At 43.0% G+C, this 26971-nt stretch overlaps 1 protein-coding gene and 1 long non-coding RNA gene across 3 annotated transcripts; one reads left to right on the plus strand and one right to left on the minus strand.

Moving 5' to 3' along the window:
- Positions 1 to 13204: 13204 nt before the first annotated feature.
- SUB1 (SUB1 regulator of transcription) lies at positions 13205 to 25081 on the minus strand. Of its 2 annotated transcripts, none has more exons than XM_079995173.1 (5): positions 24973 to 25081; positions 20889 to 20961; positions 18718 to 18837; positions 15135 to 15243; positions 13205 to 13515 (listed from the first exon to the last, which is right to left on the minus strand). In XM_079995173.1, exons 2-5 carry the CDS (start codon positions 20958 to 20960, stop codon positions 13436 to 13438), a joined length of 381 nt encoding a protein of 126 aa, XP_079851299.1. In that variant the 5' UTR covers position 20961; positions 24973 to 25081; the 3' UTR covers positions 13205 to 13435. The 2 variants fall into 2 exon arrangements, with proteins under 2 accessions (XP_079851299.1, XP_079851298.1); XM_079995172.1 differs by lacking the exon at positions 24973 to 25081 and adding an exon at positions 24712 to 24876.
- On the plus strand, positions 20968 to 23358 carry LOC307226399. Its single transcript, XR_013843367.1, has 2 exons — positions 20968 to 22878; positions 23145 to 23358. It is a non-coding gene; the product is annotated as an uncharacterized lncRNA (long non-coding RNA).
- Positions 25082 to 26971: the final 1890 nt, after the last annotated feature.

Raw genomic sequence — 26971 nt, forward strand, 5'->3', positions numbered from 1 at the left:
ATGTGACGGGGTGAAGCAGGTGCCTCAGGCAGCAGAAGCACAAGAGGCAGCACTGCCACTGGAATGCCGCTCTCTCACTGAGTTCACTGAGAGGGAGGCATTCCAGCTGTGGTGGAAGTGGGGTGGGCAGGATGCAACAGCCAGGCAGCGGGCAGCCAATTCCTGTTTCGCCTCAGGTGGCAAAGCAGGCTGCCTTTAAGCAATATGCTTGGAAACATACAGTGGTACCTCGGGTTACAGACGCTTCAGGTTACAGATGCTTCAGGTTACAGGCTCCGCTAACCCAGAAATAGTACCTCGGGTTAAGAACTTTGCTTCAGGATGAGAACAGATATCGTGCTCTGGCAGCGCGGTGGCAGCGGGAGGCCCCATTAGCTAAAGTGGTGCTTCAGGTTAAGAACAGTTTCAGGTTAAGAACGGACCTCCAGAATGACTTAAGTTCTTAACCCGAGGTACCACTGTATTCCCTTCTGCATGAACTGAAAATGATCTTGATCAGTATCAGTATAGGCTGTTGATCCCCATCCCCTTTTCGTCTTCTCCAGTGTCTGGATTCTGGAACAATTTGACCTCATGTCACCATCTTTTTATTTTATTTTTTTATTTTACTGAGTACATATAAAAATGCCCCACGTCTGACGTGTGAACCTAGCAAAGCAATGTTTTCGGCTTATGAGCCAAAGAAGATTTTATCCCCCAAATCCTGGTAGAGCATGCCTCCAACCTCTACCACTAACACTCATCCCTCCCTCCCCCCATCCCCGTAAATGAGTGTGTTCATTGGCATGCATGCCTGTTTATTTAGGTGCGTGACAGGCTTCCGTTGTTATTTGGACGAAAACATCTCATTCTACCCATTCCAAGTGCTATTTGCATGCTGTTTTGTAGACATCTCCTAGACATCTCGGGCACCAGAGGGATTAATAACATTCATCCAAATGTTTTCCCGGAGGTTGGTGTGTTAGAGAGAAGTATTTGTATTATGTGACTTGAGACAAAGATGAGTTGACGAGCTGAATTCAAAATGTGGAGGGAGTTAGTCTTCACTGCAAGTAAAAGGGGCTAGCTACACTGTCCTGCAATATTTAAGATTCGTACAGTTCACCTTCTCCCCATCCCGTAAGAACCTCCAACCTATTCCTCTTCCTGGAGGCAGGCTAGCTTTGGAAAGAATACAGTGCAGTGCAATTCAGGCACATGCTTCAGATCCTGAAAATCAGAAACACCCACAACAACCGCTTGCATAGAATTAGTAACATTGGCCAGGAATTATTAAACTCAAATCTGTCCCCTTAAAGTTGAAGCTTTAATCCGTTTTACAGGCCATTGCTGGTACTTCAGTTGTGGAATGATCTCTGCAGGCGGACTGCCTGGCTTCATCCTCTTCTGCTTTCAGCCATATGGGAACAACTTGCTTCTTCTGAAAGGCTTCAATACACTAATATCTGTAGACTCTGCTATCAGCCACTGAGAGGTCAAGGAGACTGAGAAGGGTAGCATCCCCCTGTCTCTTGCCTGATAAACCTACCGTAATTAACCAAGGGTCATTCCACTTCCAAACATGGGAACGAAGCCAGATTAAAATAAATCTAGACAATTCTTTTTCTTCCAGGCACACCTGCAGTTAGACCACCAGCACCCTCTGAAGCATCTTGCCCCAAAAGGGAATATTTGTGACTGGGTGGTAGTTATTTAACTCTTCTGGCTCCAGAGGGGTCCTCTTAAGAAGAGGGTGTACCACTGTCTTTTTAAGGGCCAAATAGGCATTAACCACTCCCTGGGCTGGCCAGTCAATCCCCCTTGGATGGACGATGAGTGGAAAAACAGCTGGTTGCCCAAACTCCTGCAAGCAACTTGTCCACATCCTCAAACTGTAATAACTGAAACTGAACCAAAGCAACCAGACCAGACAGTGCTCTGGAGATATATGAGGATTTAGTATAACTGTGATATCTAATTCTATGCAAGTCCAACCACTTTATCCTCAAAGTGCTTCATAAAAGCATCACAGCAGGCTTCTAATGACTCAAAGCTGCCCACTGGTCTGGTGCAATAAGCTTATTTGCAAGTTGGAACAGCTCTGCTGGATGGTTGCTTGAGGATGCAATGGCGTCAGAACCTGCCCTCTAGGTAGCTGAAAAGCACAAATTAAGAGAACAAGTCTTACCCAGGAAATAAGAATGTCACTGCTACTACCACCAAGATTCCCTAAAACTGACATTGCACCTGACTCATTTTGGAGTTATTAATGGCTGCCAAGAGCAGAACTCTGTTGTTGCTGCTGCTTCTGCTGTAAAACCAAATTGAAGGTTACAAATAAAAACCAGAAGAAGCCACCACCGCTGCTAAAGCTAAGGGCCCCCAAAGTGCAGCATGTACCCTTTTTTAAAAAAGTGAACACGCACCATTTGGAAGCCCTGAATTCTCTCCCCCAATGATCACTTGAACTTCAAGCTTTGGCAATCCTCACCCCAGGGCTAATATTACTGGATTAGGTTCAGTCGGTTTAGCTGAACATAGGTCATTTGAAATTGATGGGACATGTTAGTCATGACTTCACTTAATTTTGAAAGGGAACTACGTGCAACTCACTTAGTCTGGATGCTGCCGACTGAATCCAAACGCTGCAAACTGGCAGTGAAAATGGCTGGAACTCTGCAGTGGAGGAATGAAGCGTTCTGCCATGAAGTACTACTACTGAGAAATGTAGCAAGACACAGCCCTGCCAACATCTACAAACCCAGAGAAGACGATTCCACAAGCAGACAGAATAATGGGCCAGAACAAGTGGATTTGGAACAGTTCACAGCAATCCTGTCTTTAGCTGTGCTTCAGCAATCGTCTCCCAGGTCGCATTGTCTGCAGTAGCCAGAATTTAGTTTTCCATCTGTTTGGCCCCTTTTTATCCTGTAGTAATAAACACGTTACATATCCTTGGCTCCCTGGCAAATCTGTTTTTGACAAAAGGCCACAAAAACCAAAACAACCAAGGAATTGGGGCCGGCTTGTCCGGACGAGGGGTCAAAGGAAGAAGTCCACGGTACTAAAAACGTATAGTAATGGCATTTTTGGCAGAGTCTTTCCTTCACTGTGAGCCATGTTCTGCTCAGATGCAGGCAGCCGGCATTGCTGTTCAGGGCTGAGCTGCACCTGGAGAATCCCCCAGGCGATTGCATCCCTGTTAGGGGACACTGGAAATCGCTCTGCACTTAGGAACAGCCACAACAAAGGGAAGGCTGCAAATGCAGGTGCAGAATGAGAGATGACAAGGCAGTCTGCTGCAAACATATCACCTTGCAAAGAATGCCTGCTGGGAAGGCAGATGCCCCTTCCCCTTTATCTTTTTTTCACTAAATGTTAGCTCCACATGGAAGATAGAGCAAGATTGTTTTCTCCTGTTCCAGAGGGTAGGACCCAAACCAATGGCTTCAAGCTACAAGGGACAAGATTCCATCAAAACAACAGGAAGAACTTTCTGACATTAAGAGCTGTTTGACAGTGGAATGGAGTCCCTTGGGAGGTGGTGGACTCTCCTTCCTTCGAGGTTTTTAAGCAGAGGTTGGATGGTCACCTGTCATAATGCTTAAATTGAGATTCCTGCATTGCAGGGAGTTGAACTAGATGACCCTTGTGGTTACTTCCAATCTATGCTTCTATGATTCCACCTTCCTAAGTCAACTTAAGTCTTAGAGGAGGCATTGCCCAGTAAGGAAGGAAAAACGAAGCATCCTCCAATACATTGAGTCAAGCAAAAATTAAAATGTTAAGAGGGACAGAAGGTCTGCAAACAAGTAACTTTGTCTATTTTCCTTTGTTTTGCAATCATTTTATCTGGCTTTTCAGGCAATGATTGCTTCCCAAAGTGGATCACACCAATGCAGCATGGCTTGCAAATTCAAAAGATGCAGAGCTGGGGAGGCAAAAGGCAGAAGATCTTTGAGGCCAAAATGAGGTTGTGTGCTGCAGCTGGGGCTATATATGCAATTGGAGCCAAGCTGCTCTTCTCAAGGTTAAAGTAACTTATTCCCCTCCCCCAACTACAGCTAAACAGCTTTCCTTTCAGCTGTTCCATCCAGAAACTATATCACTCTGAGGAAGTAAGCCCTTGGCCTTTCCTCAGCCACTGAGGAGGAGGAGGAGGGGTGACACAGAAACTGCTAGTAATCAAGGAGGAAGAAGAGGAGGAGGAGGAAGGGTGCCAGCTAGAAAAGTGGAATACCTCCACCACAAAGAGGGTGCGAGCTACAGAGTGACTCCGCAATAGAGGCAATTTAATGCACCGGTCCTGCTAATGTGAACTTGAAATAAATCCCTTGTTTAAATAGCCATAGGTAGTTTGCCCCTCCCCACTCTGTCAGCAACTGGCTGGACACTGAGGAGGGGTGGCTGGATTCTGATGAGTGGGCACTGGAAGACTGGCTTAGAAAAAGGGATCAGTGAACTGGAGGAATCAGTAACAGCTGGGAGACAAGATTCAGAGGCAGGAGAAGCTGCAGGATTGGAAAGTGAAGAACAGGTGCAAGAGGAAGGAGAGATATGTCAGGCTGGGGTAGAGTTAAGGGCTTGCACACCTCCTCCTCCTCCTGCCCCCACCTCTCCTGCTCCACAGTCTCCCAGAACCAGAAGAGGACTGAAGCGGGAGGAGCAGAAGCAGGTTCCACGTAGGCATAGTCTTCATCTGCTTGCATGCAGTTCAGGTGGGGAAAATACATAAGCCAAGGTGGGGGTGAGGCCTCTGTTGCATGGAACTGCCTGATTGGGTGCATACCCAGGAGCAGGACTGATGGACATGCCTTTTCCTGTCTTGTAAGTGTACCTTTGGAAATAACAAGTTAATTCCTCACTCTGGACATTCTTTTCCTGACAGCGCCATGACACCCTGCTGGAGAACAAATCTCTTTCCCCGTGGGCTTTTCACACAAGGCCACAGCGGGAAACAAGAGGCTGGATGCCAAAATGTAGGTGTTTGGGATTCAGCTGAAACAGGAAATGATTCAGGATTTCAAATTTTAAAAACACTATAAAGCAGGAATAGGGTACCTGTGGCAACCCAGACATTCTTAGGCTCCCATCAACCCCAGTCAGCATGGTCAGTGATCAAGGACGAAGGGAATTAAATACAACAAATATTATTTATTTGTTTAGCTGAAGCCGTTACAAAAGATAAAATATATAAAGCAGAATAAAATAGATTACACAGCTATAATAATTCTTTAGAACCAGATATTTTGTCAGACAAAATTTAACTTATCATCCCGACAGACTGTTCTCCTTAAAATTGTTGCTGTAAAGCTCACGTTTTCAGAGGTGAAGGGGGACCTGTCCCCTGATGGGAGTTGTAATCCAACCCCATATGGCAGGACCATGCACTCCCCACATCTGCACTCAAGTAAGATCTGCCCCCCCCATCTTTCTTATCATCACCTTTTGCTTTGTTGATTCCCCCATGCAGCCCCCACATGCCTCTCCTTCAACACCCATTTGGCAGGTTAGAAAGACTTTGTGAGGGCAGCTTTCCCCCTCCCCTCTGTTCAGTCAGGAGATTTGTTCCGTATTCTGCCGGCTTATAGGTCTTGTCTCTGCTGTCTCGTTCTGAGTGGGAGACTCCAGATTTGAAGGCTAATCTTCAGATATCCCACTGCGAAAAGCATAAGTCAACATAGCCATTGGCACAGATGAAAACCCCCTTTGACCTTGGGTAAAAATAGGAATCAAGAGACAGGCAGACAGCGTCAACCAGGCGTGCAACTTGCCGAGATGCTCCAAAAGGTGCATGATTTACTGGATCACAAACAACACTGGGGTCTGCTGAGACTTCATAGTTAAGCCATCCAAGTGAGAAATTCATTCACTAATGACACGAGAAACCTTTCACAAATGCTTTCCCAGCCCTCAGAAGACCCCAGGACCCAGTCAGGAATTCTTCGTGGAGATTATATATAATTACATGCTGATGCGATTGAGGAAACAAGTTCACATGATTCATGTTCCTGGGTCAAAAAGGAAAAAAAATCTGGCAGATAATCCTACAGCCCAGATCCAATGCGGATTTTATCTGATTTTACTTAAACAATGCTCAGTAATTACAGTTATTTTCAAGGCATTCAGCATAGCACCTGCGGCTGCCAGAAGATGAACAAACAACAGTTTTGGCCACCAGAGCGAAAGCCTAAAAACAAAAAACCAATCCTTTGGAAGAAAAAAAAAGTGGTGGCTGGAAAATAATCAAGTGACCGCGCAGGGGGATTTCGTTTTCAAAATATCAAAATAGCCCCGTGTGCTGAGTTTGTGGATTATTTTGTTTTTAAACAGAATTCATGGTCTTAACAACAGGAGGTCGAGGGCTGGAAGGCTCACCCCTTGATGACAGAGAAAGCAGCTCAGATAGCATCAGCTTTCACAGTCTGGAAACCTTAAAATAAAAATAATTACATTTCTCAACAGAGCAATCATTGCAGGGGCAACAAGCTCTTGCAATGGGATGTCAGCAGGGCTTGCTAGCAAAACAGCTGCTTGGGATTATTCCCCTCTATATGCAAGGAAAACATGTTTCAACATTTAGGATGTTAACATGCCTCAGGCCGTCCTTGGAAGCAATTCAGTTACATTCAGCACACACCATAGTAAATTATCCAAACTTTGTGTTGGGGTACGTTATGGGGGATCATCAAAGCAGGGCCCATTGATCGCTGGTTCTGCTCTGGTATCGCCATCTGAAAGCAAAACAAGCAGCAGGTGATGGCAAATATATTTTTCATACAGCTGTTTTGGATCCTCTCTTGTGCGTGAAAGACCTTTCTTTCCCTGAGACTTTAGGGAAGCTGCAACCAGCCAGAGCAGAAAATACTGTGCTAACTGGATGGATGACTTGTCTGACATGGTATAAAATAGCCTCCTGTAAGACAACTATTTGGCCAAGAAGAATAGCCTATAGCACCCTTACTGCTGAAGAGGCTGTCGGATGCAACTCTGCATGATTTGCAATTCTGCCCTGGCCAACTTACACTCAGCACTTTTTGCTGGTAAGCTGTTGTTTCACAGCTTTGTGCTGGGTAAGAATCAATCACTCCATCTCACATCTGCAGTGCAGATGCTATGGAATTAACCACTGGCTGCATCTCTGAATAATTCCCTGCTCTGGCCTCACCTCCTTCCAATCAACGCCCAGTCACTCCTGATGCAGGGACCCAGCAAGTTTGCTCACCGTTGCAGGAGGTTTTCCATTGCATTTCTGCATGAGTAAGTGCTCTGAGCTTTTCTTTCCAACCAGGATGAATGCTTACTTTAGTGACTCATGCACAAACATGGGGACTGGGCTCCTCTGAGGGCGGGTAATTTTTATTCTTACACATTCTAGCTGTTGCGCATTCCAGATTTAATTCCCAAATAAGTATAATCTAGCAAACACTTGGGGAACACAAGGAGGGGGCTGAATGACACCCCACACACATATTGAAAGAATGTGTGGGTCACAATGCCTTCGATCGGGGCCCTTCCTCATCAGCAGCTGCTCTATGTACGTGCAACAGTGTGCCTCAACTGTTCAAAGATTCTGAACATCCACATTTGCTTTACAGATTTAACATGCGTTGGTGGACAATGGGAATTCCAGCAGCAGCAATAACAAAGGTTGATTTTATTTGACTTTATCCATTGTATACTTTTTGAAATTCTTACATACACCACTTAGAAATTCCAATGATTAAGGGGTCTGCTAGAAATATTCAGCGGACTTTTTTGAATTTGGTCCATTCTAGATTTACTGGCTCATGCTGTAACAAGGGACTCAGCTTTACAGCTGCAACATTTTAAACTGGTTGTAAAGTACAATGTACAAATGTGACACTAGATGACGAAAGTGAGCTATGCAAAATTCAATGTATTTTTCAGAACTTTTTTTTAAAAAGCATTTTCACCACACTTTTTATATGGGTGTAGATTACACCAAGATGTAGTGTTGATGGCCAGCAACTGAAGCAGCTTTAAAACATTTCATAGCAGATAAGGTTGCTGGTCACAATGGTCATATGATGCCTCTGGGTTCAGAGGCAGCACGTGTCTCTCAATGTCAGCTGCTGGGAAACAACACCTAGGGAGGGTTTTGCTCCCATCTGCCCTGGCTTGTGGCCGAGACATTTGGTTAGCTGCTGTGAGAAGCAGGATGCTTAAATAGGTTTATGGTGTGTTGTAGCAGGATAGCTCGTCTTATGTTCCTGTATTCATTAAGGCTGGTGTGTTGATTTTAAGCAGAAGTTACAACTAATCAGGTTCAGGAAACAGGTCATTGGAAACTTTGACCCTGATAATGTTCAGCCATATCCAAATCAAAGTGGGGGAACTTATTGTACTTTCCCATCACTAACAGTCTCAGTATTCTTACTCTGTGCCCTTCAGCAAAGCTATGCACTTTAATATTAGCGCAATCCATTCCATATGTTTAACCTTATGACCCTCTAATCTCCACCCAAGCTGCAAGGAAAGAAAAGAAAGCTTAATCATTATATATAATTTCAAAACATTCCTGACTGCACTCAGAACATTGCCTTAGGAACATAATTAAGGGAACAAGAATAATTCTCCATTGTAGAGGCTATGGTTGAGAGGGACAATCATTTCTGGCAGAATTGATTATTTTCAATAGAGGTGATGTAAATTCTGAGCTGAACAGACATTGGGCAGTAGCCAACTTCCACCGCCACAAGGATTTCTGCTTGTGCAATGGAACTTCTTCTCTTGCTCCTTGCACAAACCCCCTGCACCCCCCCCCCCAAAAAAAAAAAAAATCTGCTCCTGAAGGTTGGGAAAAACCAAGAACATGTTTAGGGTGTGGGAAGGAGAAGTTCTGTTGTGCAGCCAAAAGTCCTTGCACACTGATGCATATTAATATTATTCTCATTTATTCCATTTATATTGAATAACATTTGGCATTTTGTTCAGGATCATCTCCAGACTACGTTTTACTAAGCACCTAAACTAGCAAAGCATCCAAACAATGCCATCATTCTCATTACACAATGAACTCAAGAGGCCAGGAGCCATGTGAAAAGATTCTCTTTGCGTGTCCTGTCTCTTCCAGGAGGTAGAATGAGTATGTCATGCCCAAATCCTGGAGCCAGCATGGCTAACATAAAAAGATGATGAGCCCCGATATATTTTCCTGCCCCCTTCCTCTCCAAGCATCATCATGTCTCCCACTAGACCAGAACTGAAATAGTGCCAAATTTTAGGTAATTCCCCTTACAAAACTGTGCTTCTGCATCACTACAAAGTTCTTTTAAAAAGGTGGGGGGACAAGGGCCAGGAAATTAAGGAAGGGCTTTCACTAAGGAACATGGAGCTTATTTGTGTTCCACAACTACTACTACATTAAGAAGAGCACGTCTACCATCTAGTGGCCAGCCTGGTTATTTACACCCCTCTAAAGCCGCCTACCTCTTTTGAGAAGTGATGAACATAGGACAAGTAACCAAGAAAGAACAAAACAAACAAAAAAAAACCCACAGAAATGTCACACAGATAAGTCACCTGGAGTCCTCAGTTCAGAGATTATCCCAATGCTGCATGTGTCACTGTTGTCACTGTAGGGATATGATAGAAGCTGTACCCAACGAAACTTATTAAAGTTGCAAAAGGAATGCAGGGAAGCAGAGCTCCAGAACTTTTTTCAGAACAGGAGCAATGGCGCCATTAGCTTGGAGCAGCAGGGTCACAGATAGTACCTATATGGCTGCTCTGGCAAGCAAATGGAGTAAGCATGAGGCTTTCAAGTTTCTTTGCCAGATTAGCAGTCACCAAATGAGGAAAATAATTAGGCTAAATATATATTTCCTTTTCTTATTCATTTCCAAAATGTCATGTCCCAGCCCACAGATCTATGAAATTTACCAATTTATAGAGCTAAAGTCCAGGTAGGACCAGTGCTTTTTTCTAGACAAAGAGGTGCTGGTACTCACCATGAGGTCGTTACAGTAAGTGCCACACTTTCTTTAAAAAAAAAAAAAGAGGTGCCAGTATTGCGTACCCTTGACTACTCCCTGAAAAAAGGCCCTTGGTAAGACTATAAAGTCTGACAATTTCATAGATCTACGGGCCAAAGCACTGCATTACGCTTAGATGTCTAGCTTAGCTCCTATTCAAAAGTGTCTGGGCCCTGAGTGGAGAGAAGTTAGTGGCAACGTTGCCACCACCAAAGCAGCAACAGAGAAAGCATGTGTTGGCAGCCACCAGCAGAGATAGGCACTGTCCTGGGTTTGGAGGAAAGGTTGGTGCATGATAAGCACCATGCTAAGGGTCCCCCAAAGTCTGGCACCAGTTGTGCTCGCTGTGGAAGCTGCCATGATGAGCTCCAGCTGTTGGCATATATGAAACTGAAAATCAAAGTTCTGTACTGAAAATCTTAATCTTTATAAATTACACAAACAAAATACATTCTCACAAGTGTCACACAATTGACAGCCCAACTCTGTGTGTAAAGGCTTGCAAGTGAGCTGCACTGAATTTAATAAGATGTGTTTGGTGGCAATCATAGGACTGCTGCCTTAGTGCAGCCTCCGCTATGCATGTTGAAAGATAATGAGCTATATGCGGAATGAAATTTTGCCCATGAAACCTTGGATCAATTTTGTCAGTTTGGCCCGTTGTCAAAGACTTCAGGAATTTCCCACTGTAAAGCCTCCTTTCAAACCCTTAATAGAAACATTTAAATATGCACATAATGTGAGCTTTGTGACTGAGTGATATGATAAAATTGCAGGGCTACCTCCCCCCTAAAAAAATGATGCCATCCAGTTGTGTTTGTGGAAAACCTTACCACTATTTTGTTCCCAAGTGTGGCACTTTGTTCTCTCCTAAAGGAGTGAGATGAGCGCTACAGCTGGCCCTAATGGTCAGGGGTACCTTTACCTTTAAAGGAGCGATCTATTACAGGAAATGAATGCATTAAAAGAAAAAAATTGGGACAGGTTGGCTATATTAGGACAGGTTAGCTCTTTCTGTTGAACTCAGCTATTAAGATCCAAGCCTGCCCCTACTATAATAGGCATATATTGATTGTTTCTTGGTCACGCTAGAGCAGGCACCCCCAAACTTGGCCCTCCAGATATTTTGAGATTACAATTCCTATCACCCCTGACCACTGGTCCTGTTAGCTAGGGATGATGGGAGTTGTAGTCCAAAAACATCTGGAAGGCAGTGTTTGGGGATGCCAGAATGCCAGAAACTGTTCTTTCTTTATAGAACAGTATTCAGCTCATCAAGAGTTGGGAACCTATGGACTTAGGGAGTGTAGACACAGAACCAAAGAAACTGGCAGACCAAAGAGCAAAGCTTTGAAGGGTCCAGGTGAGGTTCAGTCATTGAATATGGACAGCAAGCAACCTTTTTGGCCGAAAGATTGCTACATCACACTAATTCTGGGCACATTAGCAGTTGTATACCTGCTGTTTAAGATGTTTTTCAAAAAGAAATAAAATTGCCATAATCCACTTGCTATTCATCTTTCAAGGCAATGGGGCAGAGAAACAGTGCATGAGCAACATGTGGTCAGTTTTCATGTTAGAAAGGAGTGAAGGATCCTCTTCCTTTTCAGAGGACAAAAAGGCAGTTAAAGCATTAAGAGTCCTAATAACACCAGCCACAGTGTTTGAAGTTAGCCAGGCGCCAAGTGAAGATGTGCGGTTTCCAGGAGAGTGCCTGACATCTCCACTGTCTGGAGGTGCATGCCTGGGGATCATTGCAACTTGACTGTTTCCACACACTAATACCACATCCTGTAGAATTCTATCAGCTATATTTTATCTGCACAATCAGAATGAATTTCAGGAACCAAACTGCTTTTTTCTGGGCAGCCTGAGGAGAGGCAGTAAACAATGTTATAGTTAATGGTTGTAGCTTGTCTTCGCTTACCCAACTTGCCTTGCTCAGTTGTCTTACATTATGAATGGTCTGTGTTGCCATTAAGAAACTGAATAGGCCAATATACCTGTGGACTGCCCCTGGATAAAATGTCTTCTCTTTTTTAAGTTCTTAAAGCTCTTAACCTAGCTCATGAACTAGCCAGATGTTTAACTGATAATTAGGTAAAAGGGTAAAGGACCCCTGGACATTTTTACAAGTGTCTTGTCAAAGATGACCATGGGGTGCGCTGCTCATCTTGCTTCAGACCAAGGGAGCTGGTGTTTGTCCACAGACAGCTTTCCGGGTCATGTGGCCAGCATGACTAAACCGCTTCTGGTGCAACGGAACACCGTGATGGAAACCAGAGCACACGGAAACGCTGTTTACCTTCCGGCTGCAGCGGTACCTATTTATCTATTTGCACTGGTGTGTTTTTGAACTTCTAGGTTGGCAGGAGCTGGGACAGAGCAATGGGAGCTCACTCCATCATGGGGATTCGAACCACCAACCATCTGATCGACAAGCCCAAGAGACTTAGTGATTTAGATCACAGTGCCACCCGTGTCCCTACTGATAATTGCCTTATTTTTTTTCAAATGATGGACTGTGAATAAGACTTTGGAACCGTTTTGCCCCCAAATTACTACTAGGAATGTTTTGGCAACTGAAGCCTTGGTTTCAGAAGCCATTTGGCACCTAGCTTTTATATCTTGAGTTTCTAACACTGCAGCAACATACCAATGGTACAGAAGAAAATATAGCATTTTTGTGTTAATATAGAATCACAGAATTGTAGAGTTGGAAGGGACCCTGAGGGTCATCTAGTTCAACCCCCCCCAAGATGCAGAAATCTTAACTAAAGCATCCATGATAAATGGCCATCTAGCCACTGCTTAAACTAGTCCTTTCCACAGGGAGAGCATGGAAAAACAAACTTGCATTGCCTTATGTTAGAATAAATACAAACTGACAGTTTTACCATAGCCAAAAAAAGATAGGGGACACCACTGTTACAGAGAAATTGAAGAACAAGTGTGAATAGCCAGACCACTGCAAAAGAAAACTGATTTGTGGAAACATGGGCCGAATTTCTAAAGTACACTAGAAGTACAGGAATTGATTATATCTTCAAAGCAACACAGTAACTAAATTAACTGGGAAAGTAAACTAAAAAAAAAAGTTTAAGCCTACAGTGGGTTACTTTTGTTTCTTGTTATTAAAGTAAACAAGGAATCTCCCTCATGTTAGAGTATTTCAGTCAAGAAGGCCACCGACAACTGTAACTTACTCAGAGTATTAATTGAATGTGTTTTATTTTACACCATGATGTGAGAACATAACACCTGTTTAATAAAAGTATACACATTTGTAACTTCACCCAGAATACACTTTTAATGCACATTAAAAAAAGCGCTCATCTTACAAATTGTTTTGCAATCCAAATATACAATAGCTTGGAAAACAAATAGTTTAGAAAATGAATGCCAATGTAAAAAGACTACTTAAACCTATAACAGTAGAGTTTCTGCATGGCTCATCTTTACAGTTTTCTTACTGCTTCATCAATATCAGTAATCTGTTCCTTCAACTGGCTCCACTGTTCTGGATTTAGAGAGATACCTAAAGTAAACCAAAACAAATCCTTGGAGGTTATTACAAATTCACACTTATGCTATAAACACACTTACACAACTGCAGAATTCACAATGCTGTCCTGTTGAGGATGCTTCAAGAGAACCTCAACTTTTGTATTAAAAAATGCAGATTTGAGGACAAGAAACTTGAAAGGTAGGATCTCAGAAGAGTTGGGGGGGTCAAGGGCAATCAGCGCCTCTATGATCCAAGTCAAAATTTATGCAGTACAAAGTAGATAATCCCTCTTCAGGAATTCTACCAAGCCAAGTATTTACGCAGGACCAGAGAAACAAGTTACCTGGAAGTCACTCTTGACATAGTTCACTTGTAACATTATACACAGCAGAGCTTGTTGTAGTTAAGACTTCAAACACTCATCAAAATGTTACTTGCAGTTTCTCAGCCCAGTTTAAAAGTGCCTAGATATTAACAGCCACAGAATATTAAAGGAGATACATACCTAAGCCTCAAAGGCCTTAAAAGCTGGAGGGGTTGTGACATGCTGATTCAGCACACAAGTACTGTACCATCCAAACAACAGACTGAAAGATTAGTAGGACCAGCACTGACAGCACAATCCAAACAAACAGCTAGTTATTCAAGGAACTTTGTCTCCTTTTGACCTACTTGTTTCCTGCTCTTTGAATGGAAACCACACAGAGTGCAAACAGTATGACCAGGAAGGGCATACAGGACAGATATGCAAGTCAGCCTGCCCATTTATTTGCATTCTATGATCAGAATCATTTATTTCTTTTTGTATTTCAGTAGGCATAGCTAGAGCACAGATCAGCTAAAAGTCTTGCACAGACAGTTTAAGGATCTACAAGACTCCATAATGTTCTTTCCTTTCTCACCTGCTCAGGCCTGGCATCACCTAGGATTTCTGTCAACAGGATCAAAACAAAACTGAACACAGCTCAAAATTCACTTTGAGAACTTTGAGTTATATGCAATGCCAAAACATCAATGGGTGGGGATGGAAGGGAATGTGTGCAAAATGAGAGGCAGGCGGTGATCTTAAGTTAGATCCCTAAGCCAATAACCTAACAAACCTGAATGGGCACCAGAACTGCTGGGGCCAGAGAAACAGGAACCTCCAAATAGGTCTATGTCCAACCTGTCTGTATCTTCTTTGAGGGTAGGCAAACCAAGAGCAGGGAAACAAAGGAATGTTTGGTTGTGTTCAGATTGGCCACTTCACACAAACTAGTTAAATATAGTGTGACTGAATGTGAAAAAGGACAGAATCTGTATGCCTTTAGTAGCTGTGTAGAACAGGGAATTTTGGTAGATGTGTCTTGCCATGTCGTGTCTGGTATATCTAAGTAGTAATGATGATGTGGAAGAATGGACTGTACTCCCAATCCTTTATTATTCTGTTGGGAGCCGCCCAGAGTGGCTGAGGAAACCCAGCCAGATAGGCATGGTATAAATAATTTATTATTATTATTATTATTTATTATTACTACTACTACAACAACACTTATTACTACACCTAATTACCCTGACTTAGATGTTTAGGTATGGGGCCCAAGAACCCATTATAGTGCATAATGTATTATCAAAAATTGTAGTCACCATGCAGACAACGTAAGAATTACCTTTTCTGCCAGGTTTCATTTCACCTTCTTGATCCATCCAGTATTCTCTAATATCAATTAGGACTTTACCTTTAAAATCACGAACACTGACATATCTCATTTTACCAATCTGTCAACAAATTAGAGAACTAAATCATTATTTCACCAAACACATGATACAGCTCTTCAAGCACTATTAAGGTCTTGTGTATGATACAAAGTAAAACTAGAGTTTATTTTCGAGATTATGGGATCAAGTGTTTCTTCTCAGTGAAATCTCTTACAACAAGCAATGACAGCAAGAGACAGGAGAAGCCAAATCATTCTTCAGAAGTTATTGCTAAACCAAACTGATTTATTTCCTTTTTCTCAGAAGCCTGCTTTTTATAGAAATATTGTCAAGGAATATAAAAAAACTCAATCACCTTCAGCCCTTTAACTAATGAGGATGAAATCATCATCCTAGCCTTGGGCTTTCAGAAGTATGAATCCACATTCAAATTGAGAAATAGGGTAGATAGGCACAAGTTCAGTAAATTTTGGTCTTCAAACTTATGCATATATGAGATTATGATTAGCATCTGGAAGTAACCTTAAATGAAAGGCAACCAAGCTGATTTTCAAGTACAGTCGTACCTCTTTTTGCATCTGGGATCTGTTCCGGAGCCCTGGACACTGGACGAAAGGGACGCTCTACAAAGTGCCGCTTTGCGCATAGTACAATTTAGCACTTCTGCACGTGCGGCAAACTCGGAAGTAACCCGTTCTGTTATTTCTGGGTTTGCCACGGACGTTCGATGAAATGGACCCTAAACGGAGTGGACTCAAAATGAGGTACAACTGTACTGTGAAAATGCGCTAGGCTCCAACTAGAGGCCTATATTTAGCTTAGGGCACCAAACCCATATGCAAGCAGTTTCAAGATTAGTGTTCAGGTTGCACCATCAAGAGAAAAAAACATTCTGAAAGCATTAAAACAGGAAACTGCAACCTGCAGAATGCTAGTTAGAAAAATTGATAGCAGCTGATATTCTCAGAAGCCTAGCTCAAAAAGAAGTACAGTGAACCATTTTTTAAAAAAATATGGTGGATAATGATGCAACAGTTTTGGTCAAGGATATTACACTAAGTGCACCGAGATGCAAAAGCACTTTCCTATAATTCTAAAATTACTAAACTGTCTGAAGACCCCCAAATGTGCCACACATATTTGCAGGATTGAATAGCTTCTGTATCTGTTGTATTTCAAAGGATTACCAAAATCTCTACCACTGAAGATGTCAATAACATCTTGGATGTGCCTTGGCTATAAATAGTATAATCTTAATATATTTTGCAATGCGAGGAGTAACATCTGAAATGTTTTTAAATGTTGACACCTATGTGCTTAAGAGTTTCAACATACACAACTGTAAGTTCCACTAGCTCAAGCCTCCTCAGTTGTTATAATCTTCCCTTTTCTGCATGCAGCAACATCCCAATCTCATGCAATAATAATAATAATAATAAATTTTATTTATATCCCGCCCTCCCCAGCCGAAGCCGGGCTCAGGGCGGCTAACAACACTAAAACAGTACAACATTATAAAACATTATAAAAATTAATTAAAATCAAAATTGATGGCAACCATAAACTAAAGTTTTGTAAAGATTGCCAAAGGAGGGAGGCTGCGCCCTGACCAAAGGTCAGGTGGAACAGCTCTGTCTTGCAGGCCCTGCGGAAAGATGTCAAGTCCTGCAGGGCCCTTGTCTCTTGTGACAGAGCGTTCCACCAGGTTGGAGCCGCAGCCGAAAAAGCCCTGGCTCTAGTTGAGGCCAGCCTAACCTCTCTGTGGCCTGGGACCTTCAAGGTGTTTTTATTTGAAGACCGTAAGTTCCTCTGTGGGGCATACCAGGAGAGGCGGTCCCGTAGGTACGAGGGCCCTAGGCCGTATAGGGCTTTGAAGCTTAAAACCAGCACCTTAAACCTGATCCTGTACTCCACCGGGAGCCAGTGCAGCTGGTATAGCACCGGATGAATGTGATCTCTAAGCGAAGACCCCGTAAGGAGTCTCGCTGCGGCATTCTGCACCCGCTGGAGTTTCTGGGTCAGTCTCAAGGGCAGCCCCACGTAGAGCGAGTTACAATAATCCAGTTTGGAGGTGACCGTCGCGTGGATCACAGTGCCTAGGTCAGGGCGAGAGAGGTAAGGAGCCAACTGCTTAGCTTGGCGGAGATGAAAAAATGCCACCTTTGTTATAGCTGCAATCTGCGCCTCCATGGAGAGGGAGGTATCGAAGATTACACCCAAACTCTTAACGAACGGTGCTGGCACTAATTGCACCCCCGCAAGAGATGGGAGTTGCCCCCTCAGTCCCATGTCGTCCCGTCCCATGACCCATGACCCATGAACAGGACTTTGAAACACACAGTTCCTGCCCATAGGCAAAATTTCCTACACGTAGCCCACTACCTCCACGTCTCTAACCCCCCCCCCTCTGCTCCTTATTTGCCATCTTTACCAGCACCTCCGGACACTTCAATTACTTTCCACTCTCAAGAGTAAACATGTAGAACCAATGGAGAAAAAACTCCATGCAAAATGTTATTATAACAGTAATTTGCTTAAGGTCACCCATCAAGTTCCTAGTTGTACTGTAATTTGAAGCAAAAAGTTCCTAGCTCAACCAGAATACTGCTTACCAATTAGCAGTCCAAAGTAGTACAAGAATGGATAATTACAAAATCAAGCTTTCTAAACTGCATACCTTTAATTAAGAACACTCTTCAACCTTTCACGCTTGCTGCATAAGCAACTATCGGATCACACTACAGATAGTAGTGTTAAACATAACACAGACCATCTGGGATCCAGTAATCTTCATTTATTTGGCAACAGATCAGATGTACCATTCAAGTACAATTTTCAACATTTCCTTTCGGATTAAAGTTCAGTATAGTTTTTCTTTGTGTGAGCATCACACGGGCATGGACTAGTTCCTCAGTGAAGCAGAATTTAATGTGCTTTCTACTCATGTCATTCATAGACAAACTAAGATGTTTTGACATATCTGTGCCAGTCAAATTAAAATTGCTCCCATCTTTCAGTCCAGCAGCTCCCAGCAAGCAAGGCCACCAAACCCCAGACAGGAAAATACTGTTGCTTGGGGAAGTTCAGCTTCCTTCCTGACCCTACCCACTACTGACTGATCCTAAACAAAATCAATTTTACTTCTCCAGCTCTCCTACTTCACGCCACTCCCTTTGTGTTACTGACACTGACTAGTAGTGGGAAAACTGTTCCACAAGAACATAAAGCTTCTGAGTCCATATAGCTGTTCTTTGGATGAAGGTCAGTATACAAATATAATTTAATAAATAAATAGCAGTTTAGGAAAGCTACAACTATATCTGTTTGCCGGTGCTTGTGTACTAGATGCTTGTAAATGGGTTTAGCTCACAGTCGTCTTAATGATGCCAATCTTGCAAAGTTATGAAAACAGAACACTGGCTTTTTTTATTTTCCTGATGATGACAGGTCTTCCGCTTTGTAAAATTTAAGTACAACCCACAACACAAGAACTGGGTATCCCACCAACTACTCAAAGTAAGAGCCACCAGTTACCTGAAACATATTCTCATCTCTGTTGCTACTTTGCTTGGAGGAGGCGGCACCTTTGGAGCTTTCACCAGTCTTCTGTTTCTTCACAGGCTTTTCAGGCACTGCTTGTTTTTTCCTTTTCACCTTGACATTTAAAAATGAAAGTGAATTAAGAACCTACTGGAGAAGTTGTAGTTTCAAGTTTACACCAATATGTCTCTTCTCCTTCCCCCACAACAGTGTAGGAAGAGTGTTCAAATGTACTCAATATTTGATCAGAGAAAGCCCCAGAAAACCATTTAACAAAAAAGTACCCATGTTCACAGGGAAGACACAATACTTACATACAAAGAACAATTTTACCAAGTAAAAGCTACATTTTTCTCATTGTGGGAAACTAAACCTTTTTCTATCAAGGTTCAATGCAGGCCTTAAAATGTAAAAGAAACCTTATTAGCATCACTGCATACTTAAAATATAACCACATTCAGGTTGCATCTACAGAAGGCCAGATAAAATCAATGTGAAACTGCAGCAAACTCTCAGAACAGTCCTGAATGGGGTCAACTGGCTTTGCTTTGTATTGAGAAACTTCCTGAGTTTGTTTACTCCAGTATCTCACTCTAGATAACTTGGGCTTTCCATCTCCACCAGAGACTGTGTAAATCCAGGAATTCCCTTAACGTTCGGCAAACTGTGTTGGTAAATAATAGGCACTTCCCTTCAATAGAAGTGTTGTTTGTACCAGCAGCTAGGATATCAACTTACAAATGAAAATGTAAACTCCCTTAAAATTAACTGGATCAAAGAGATGCAAAATAACATTGCAAAATAATGTATGCAACTTTCTACAACATGATGTATAAAAGACTGAGGGCTGGCAATACCAGACTTAACAGCACTTGAAACCACAGCTCAAAAATGTGGCCCTTTCTGTCCCATCTTCTGTGAGAAAGGCCAAACCAAGATCCCAATTCATTTGTGCTCAAAAGCTCCCCAAACTATTTTGACCCTGCCTTGATCTATGCTGGCAATCCTGAACACCTCAAGTCCACAAAAAATGGGCCACTAACCAAAGAATATTAGTTACAGGTACATAGGGAATTCCTTAAAAAATATTTAGATGAAAAGGCAATTGCAAAATTCTGCAGCCTGGGGCAGAACGAGGGGCTTTGAATGCATAGTCTGATGCACTTACATTCTACTCGTTCAACAAAAGCACCTTTGTGAAATTCTCCAAGTACAGCCAAGTAGCTGAGAGAAGAATCAGGCCATGGGTGGGATGGAATCCTGCTCAGAGATGAAATTTCAAGACCAAGCTAGATGTTGAACATTTAAACATTAAGGTTAACAGTTTGCTGTTCATAACATTTATTTGCAAGCTAGAGGGATCCATTCTTTCCAAGATTTAGTGGTAAACACTTCTATACCAGTTATGCTTCTCCATTTCCCCTCATCGGCAAGTGGGTAAAGCACCACAAATTAGTAAATATGCGGATGGTAAAGTTCTTTAAAATGTGAAGTAACTATACGTCAACATTTTGAGAAACTGCAACTGGACTAGTACTTACCCCTCAAGTACAAAAAAAATTCCCTGAGAGATTCATTCTTCCCCCACTTTACTGACTACGCTTGCTAAAAAAAGCATTCAGCTACAAGAGAGCTATGCAATCTTCTACATGCCTAACTAGGTCCTAAATACCAGTATAAGCGGAACTTGAAAAAGAAATGTGCCCGGAATTGTGGGTATACTTGAAATGAAAGGTCTTAAAGGGTCATTGCCTTAAAATAGGTTGATGTATTTAAAAAATACAAACAGAATAAAAAAAAAGTTCTGATCAAGATATCCATTCTGATCCAAATATTCCATAACTTTAAAATGAAATAAAAAATCATGAGTAGCACAAGTATGCCCTCAAAAGACTGACTCAATTAAAGAGAAGTGCATTTTAATTATCTTTTTAAGAACAAGGAAAGTAGATTTGTAAAATCAGCTCCCCTGAGGATCTATTTATCTTATACCGTTATGGCTTTTTTAGGCATATATGCAAGACTTAGCTATTTATACACGTCTCTTTATAAGTAGAAAGCATAAACTCTAAAATTAGTTTCTGGGTGGCTTATGCCACTGTTTTATTCTTGCTCATTATTTTGTGTATATATATATATAGAGAGAGAGAGAGGAAATAAATCACCTTTTTGTCAACTTCACTGTCCGAATCACTGGCAGATGAGCTTGAAGACACAAGTTCTTTTGATTTCGGCATTCTAGGAAGGAAAGAAATGTTGTTGTTTTTTAAAAAAGCTTCATACACTAAGTGATTGTTAAAATTTCACACCCCCTCCCATCAAGCAATCTCCTCCATCATTGTCATTTCACACACAACTGCTCTGAAGTTCCACTGAAATTAAATAGGCTTCAAAGTAATATTTAAGAATTGGGATACGAGCCATATCTTGGCATTGGGCTTACCATTGGGGAAAAGTGGCAGTAGGGATACATAATAAATGACTATGGAGAGAAACACAAAATGCTTGGTTGTTAGGTAGCTTTGATTTTAAATAGGGTTAACTGATGTCCTCTCTGCTTATGAGACAGTGAATGAGACCCATATAGGATGTTACTTTATCTTAAATCAATACTATTAACACATTGCAATCCTATCCAACTGTTGTTTGAAGAATATATACTGTTATAGTCTGATAGAGCTGAACTTATTCTTCTGTTACAGCAAAGGCAGAGAGATGGATATGACTTGCATGGAGGAACAGTAGGGAATCGGGTTACTTTAGACCTTCTGAAACAACGTAGCAAGTAAGAGACAGCAGTAAGTAAAAATGTATTTGTTTTAAAAGAGAGCAAACGCCTGTCAGTGGTACCTCGGATTAAGTACTTAATTCGTTCTGGAGGTCCGTTCTTAACCTGAAACTGTTCTTAACCTGAAGCACCACTTTAGCTAATGGGGCCACCTGCTGCCACCGCCGGAGCATAATTTCTGTTCTCATCCTGAAGCAAAGTTCTTAACCTGAGGTACTATTTCTGGGTTAGGGGAGTCTGTAACCTGAAGTGTATGTGACCCGAGGTACCACTGTATTTTCAAGGATTGTGAGGAAGCTGATCCACCTCACAGGTGGTAAAGTTGAATAGTAAATAATGCACTCAGGCAAAGCTGGGGTGTTATGTACAAATCCTAACAAGATGTGGCAGAGTACAGAATGTATCACACCTTTGAATAAATGTTTTTGCTTATGAGTGAAGCTGAAAAAATGTTCTACAAAATCTAAGTGATAATTTGCAAGTGGCTTGAAAGAACCAATGGATATGTTCTGTGAAATACCAATTTGCTATTCCAGTTTCAGAATGAAAGAAGATGGCTGTGTTCTAACTCTACTGCTGGAGGCAATATGCCTCTGAATATAAACTGCAAGGAAATTCATCACAAGTGCATCAGGTGCTGCTTGTGGTTTTCCCACAGGAATCTGGTTATCCATTGGGATAACAGGATACTAGGCTGGATGAGCCTTTGGTCTGATCCAGCAGACATCATCTTATGTTGCCCTACATATTATCAGTTATCAGGAATTCTTCCCACTTAACCCTTTAAAGAACCTCTGGCTCTCTCTCTCTAGGCAAGGCGTGGCTTCCGATTCCAGCTCCAAAAGATAACATATGGGAGAAAAAAACAAAGCAATTAAATATGCAGCTTCATCAGAGATCATACACCTTATCTCCAGGTAAGTATATTTGCTTGACCACACCACATCAATGACATGTTTAACTTCTCAGAAAAATTAAACAAGCAGGCTTCAGGTGCTTCACTAAGGCAATTAAGGGGAAAGGCATTTCTTTATTTAGCATGTTTATTATATCCAACCTTTGTTCCATCACAAACTTTGTAGTATAAATTAGAGTGAAATATAAGAAACATGGGAAATGGCAGATGGAAGTAATAATTATTATTACGGTCAGAGACCAGCTTGTAAGGAATGAAAAGTAGTAAAATACCCAGAGCCCAGCAGTTTCAATGCAAATGGGAAAACCATATCAAGGCAATTAAAATGGATTACAAAATAGGAAGAGACAAACACTAGAAATAAAGATATGGAGGGCAGTATAAAGAAGACAGGTAGATCCCTGGATATTACATGGGAGGAGTCCTGGGGGCGGGAAGATTAACAGGATAGGCATACATTTCATGCGGCTCAATGTGGTGCCTTCCATAGTTCCAGTTACAGATAGATAGCCGTGTTGGTCTGCCATAGTCAAAACATTATAAAAAAATTCCTTCCAGTAGCACCTTAAAGACCAACTAAGTTAGTTCTTGGTATGAGCTTACTTCTTCAGGTATCTGAAGAAGTGTGCATGCACACGAAAGCTCATACCAAGAACTAACTTAGTTGGTCTTTAAGGTGCTACTGGAAGGAATTTTTTTATTTTGTTTTGAGGATAGGCATACTGAGAGAAGAGGGTCAAGACTGAAAAATGCAACTAGTATTCTTGGGAGGGGGGAGATGCAGAGCATAGGGTTATGCTTAACAGATAGAAACCTACCCACCAATGTCTGGGATAGCAGAGCCCTATCCTTCATAAATACCTCTGGTTTAGGAAGAAATCTGCCCACCTATGTTGCACCACTACAGGCTTTCACACTAGCTTACCCAACTGCAACTCCTCCCTGATTACTTCAATCCTCCTGGAGGAAATAAAAAACCCCGTGTTTGTTGGCCTCCTCAATTTCTTTGCAGGAACATCTGAGACCCACCCACCTGACGACAATGTCTGTAAGTAACACACCTGTGTTACATCCCGTCTTTCTGGATTCAGAGGCATGTGCTACAGCCATACTGTATCTGAGATTCTCTCACTGTATGAACTGTGAAGGTACAGCGAGAACTTTATGTGCTATTACCACTTAATTCACCAAGAACCAAGATTTTCAAAAGAGCAAAAGGGAAGGGAATTTGGTAGGAGAGAGGTGATGGCGAAATGAGCATACAGACCTGTGTGCATATAAGTCTAAAGAACAAAGAGGAGAGGGAGCTAACAGATGATGTAGTGCAGCTGCGTGTGTAAATGTAGAAGGAAAATGAACTTGGAATAGGCTAAAATGTGACTAGGCCCATGGTTAAAGCAATACACCAATACTGTATGTTGTGTGCCAACCCACACCCTATGTTCTGGTACTGCTCCAAATTGGGGGCAACAAACCAGGGGGCAGGCTTGGCTGTGCCATTGACTTGCTGAGCTTCTTGCTGCCACCCAATGGTGCCTCAAGTCCAGTGCCACATGGGGCACCCAAGGGACAAAATGGCCACTCAAGAGGTGGAGGATTGAACAGGAAGGTGAGGCTACAACACAGGAAAGAGCAAATGGCGGGTCACTCAAAATGCAGAGTGCGTGTCACTGTTGGGGCCACAGTATCCTAGAAGGTGCCATGGTTTTGTTCTTTGGGGGGGGTCCCTTCATTTGAGCCAATGGAGAGAGAAAGTGCAGCACAAGGTCCCATTAACACCCATGGGGAGGAAATACGTGAGGGGAGCAGGTTGCCAGAAAATCAGAGAACCGCTTGGTCGCAAGGGAACCCGAGGGTCATCTAGTCCAACCCCCTACAATGCAGGAACCGTTTTGCCCAGCGTGGGGCTCGAACCCACGGCCGTATCGTGCTCTGCCGACCGCGGACCCGAAACCAGCCAAGATGAAGATGGGGAGAGAGAGAAAGACAGACAGACAAGACCACAGTATGGAGGACCAGAGACGGCGCCTTTAAGACAGCCGTGTAGATGAAGCGGGGGGGGGGGAACCTGGGCCAAGGCGGTGAGGTGGGAATCCCCCCAGGCCAAGTCGAGCTGGGGGGCGGTTCCCAGCCGCCATTTTCTCCCTCCCTCGGATGCTTTCTCTGCCCCCTCCCTTCCCCAACATGGCAGCCTCTGGGCTGCTGCGCCGCCTCCGCCTCTTCCCTCAGGTTTCCCTCCACCCCTTTAGAATTAGGGAATGGGGAGTCCGAAGACGACCCGCACCGATAGGGTGCAGTTATTTGTCCCATGGCTCCCTCGTTTCTCAGGGGTGAGCGTCGTCGTCGCCGCCGCCTCTCATTTCAGGGACTCGGGTCCCGAGGAGCCCAACATGGCGGCTCAAACCGCCGCGCCGCGCGCGCAGGCGACAGCGAGGGGCGAGAGTTCCATTCGAACGTGACACCCCCACCCCCACCCCCGCAGAAAGAGCCAAGGGAAGAGGGATGGGGAGCGCGCGCGAAGAGTAACGGGAAAAGCGGCACTCACGTTCCACTCAGAGCCCGCTGCTCTCACTGCCTTCCTCTCGGCTTGCCTTTTCTATCCCCGCCCCACGCCGCTGCAAAAGCGGAAGTGACGTGACTCCGGCGGCCCGCCCACTCCAAGAGTGAGGCCGCGCGCACACCGTGCGTGAAGTTAGCGCGCTGCGCGCGGCGAGGCGAAAAGCGTTTAAAGCGTGTGGGTGACTCGTGGGACGTAGAAATGCGTGCAGCATCAACCATCTTAAATAAAAAAAATTAAAAATCGAAGTTTTCTTTTATTAAATTCATTTTTCAAACCCTTAAAAAATAACACGATAAAACTGAGAAAAAAATCACAGCACTGATTTACAACTTACAACGGTTAAAACATTAAACTGGTTTAGGTCGCATCAACTTTATAAGCTTCTGGGTAGGCTTGTCTAAAATGTTTCCAGCAGGCTTGGAAAGGAGTATAGCGCCGGCTTGATCTTAATACAATAGACAGGGAATTCCAAAGTGCAGGTGCTGCCACATTGAAAGTTATTACAAATGTGGAGTGGGCACTTGTATGTTCAAAGCATGTGACTTGTATTCTATGGAAGTTTATCATTATCACCATCATTCTATATTTAAAGTAAAGGTAAAGGTAAAGGTACCCCTGCCCGTAGGGGCCAGTCGTGTCCGACTCTAGGGTTGCGTGCTCATCTCACTCAAGAGGCCGGGAGCCAGCGCTGTCTGAAGACACTTCCGGGTCACCTGGTCAGCGTGACGAAGCTGCAGCTGGTGAGCCGTTTACCTTCCCACTATAAAGCGGTACCTATTTATCTACTTGCACTTAAGGGGTGCTTTCGAACTGCTAGGTGGGCAGGAGCTGGGACCGAACGACGGGAGCTCACCCCGCCGTGGGGATTCGAACCACCGACCTTACGATCAGCAAGTCCTAGGCACTGAGATTTTACCCACAGCGCCACCCGCGTCCCTTTTATATTTAAAGTAAGAACAGCTAAAAACATGGGAATGCAACCATTAAAAAACTAATTACCGGGTAAACATTGTTATAATTAAAACTGTTATATTTTAAAAATCTATTAATAGTTCCTGCTATAAAAAGTTGTTTGTCTTTTGAGGTGCTGCAAGACTCCCTTGTTTTTGCTGCAATATGCAAGCAGAACTGCCACTCTGGAATGGAATATGAATGCCCTTTCCTTGCTCCAGCCCCAGGTTGAGAGAACATGAATAAATAGAGGAGCCTTCAGACTGTATTAGTCAGTGCTTTGTTTTCTAGAAAAAGAGATGCCGGTACTCTGTAAGTGCCACACTTTTTAACAACAAGAAAAAGAGTTGATGTACTGCATACCATTGAGTACCCCTGAAAAAAAGCCCCGGTATTAGTGTTTCATTTTCTGCAACTTTTAAAATTAAGGTCTGTAGGAGTACCTGAGGAACAGCATCCCTGAGGTGTTGACTCCTAGAGAATTGCAAAGCCAACAAAATACAGCTTGTAAAATGTTCAGAAGTTGGGAGACGAATTGGGTCATTCATTGCCAGCAATGCCATAGAGAATATCCCCTAAGTGCCAGTATTGTCAATTTCCACCCTTGATGTATGCTTGGATTTCCTATCTTAGAAGCAGGGCCAAAGTGCTGTCCAGCGGCATTTTGACAAGATGCAGTCGCTAGGAAATCATCTTCACAGAGTGACATGGAATTGAGTAAAATGAGGTGTTCCAATATTAAGTGCCAAATTGAGCAGTTTTATAGCTGTCTTTGCTGTTCCACCACCTGCTTCCCTATCCAGAGCACACACTAGTTTGTTTCCTTCTCTCGAGTAGGTTCAGGGTTGGAGGCTTTGTGATATCAGACATGCACAGATCATCCTGATCTAGACTTCTACTCTAAATCACCACTGCCTTTACACTGTGGATTAAGTGTGGAATTTCTGGAGCTTATATGAACCTGTTAAAACATGGAAATGTCTGAATCTGTAGTCATACCACATTAAGCATCTTCCAGGGTGTAGTCTCAGGA

Source organism: Podarcis cretensis (assembly GCF_951804945.1).
Source record: "Podarcis cretensis genome assembly, chromosome: 11".
Lineage (NCBI taxonomy): Eukaryota > Metazoa > Chordata > Lepidosauria > Squamata > Lacertidae > Podarcis > Podarcis cretensis.

What these genes read in the sequence shown, in the direction of transcription:
- SUB1 (XM_079995172.1), bottom strand. Translation starts at nt 24,737, where the DNA reads ATGGGACAAATAACTGCACCCTATCG. An exon ending in GAGATGAGAATATGTTTCAG is followed by an intron (nt 15,244 to 18,717) that starts GTAACTGGTGGC and finishes ATTTGTTGACAG; the next exon opens with ATTGGTAAAATGAGATATGT. An exon ending in AATGAAACCTGGCAGAAAAG is followed by an intron (nt 13,516 to 15,134) that starts GTAATTCTTACG and finishes GGTTTACTTTAG; the next exon opens with GTATCTCTCTAAATCCAGAA.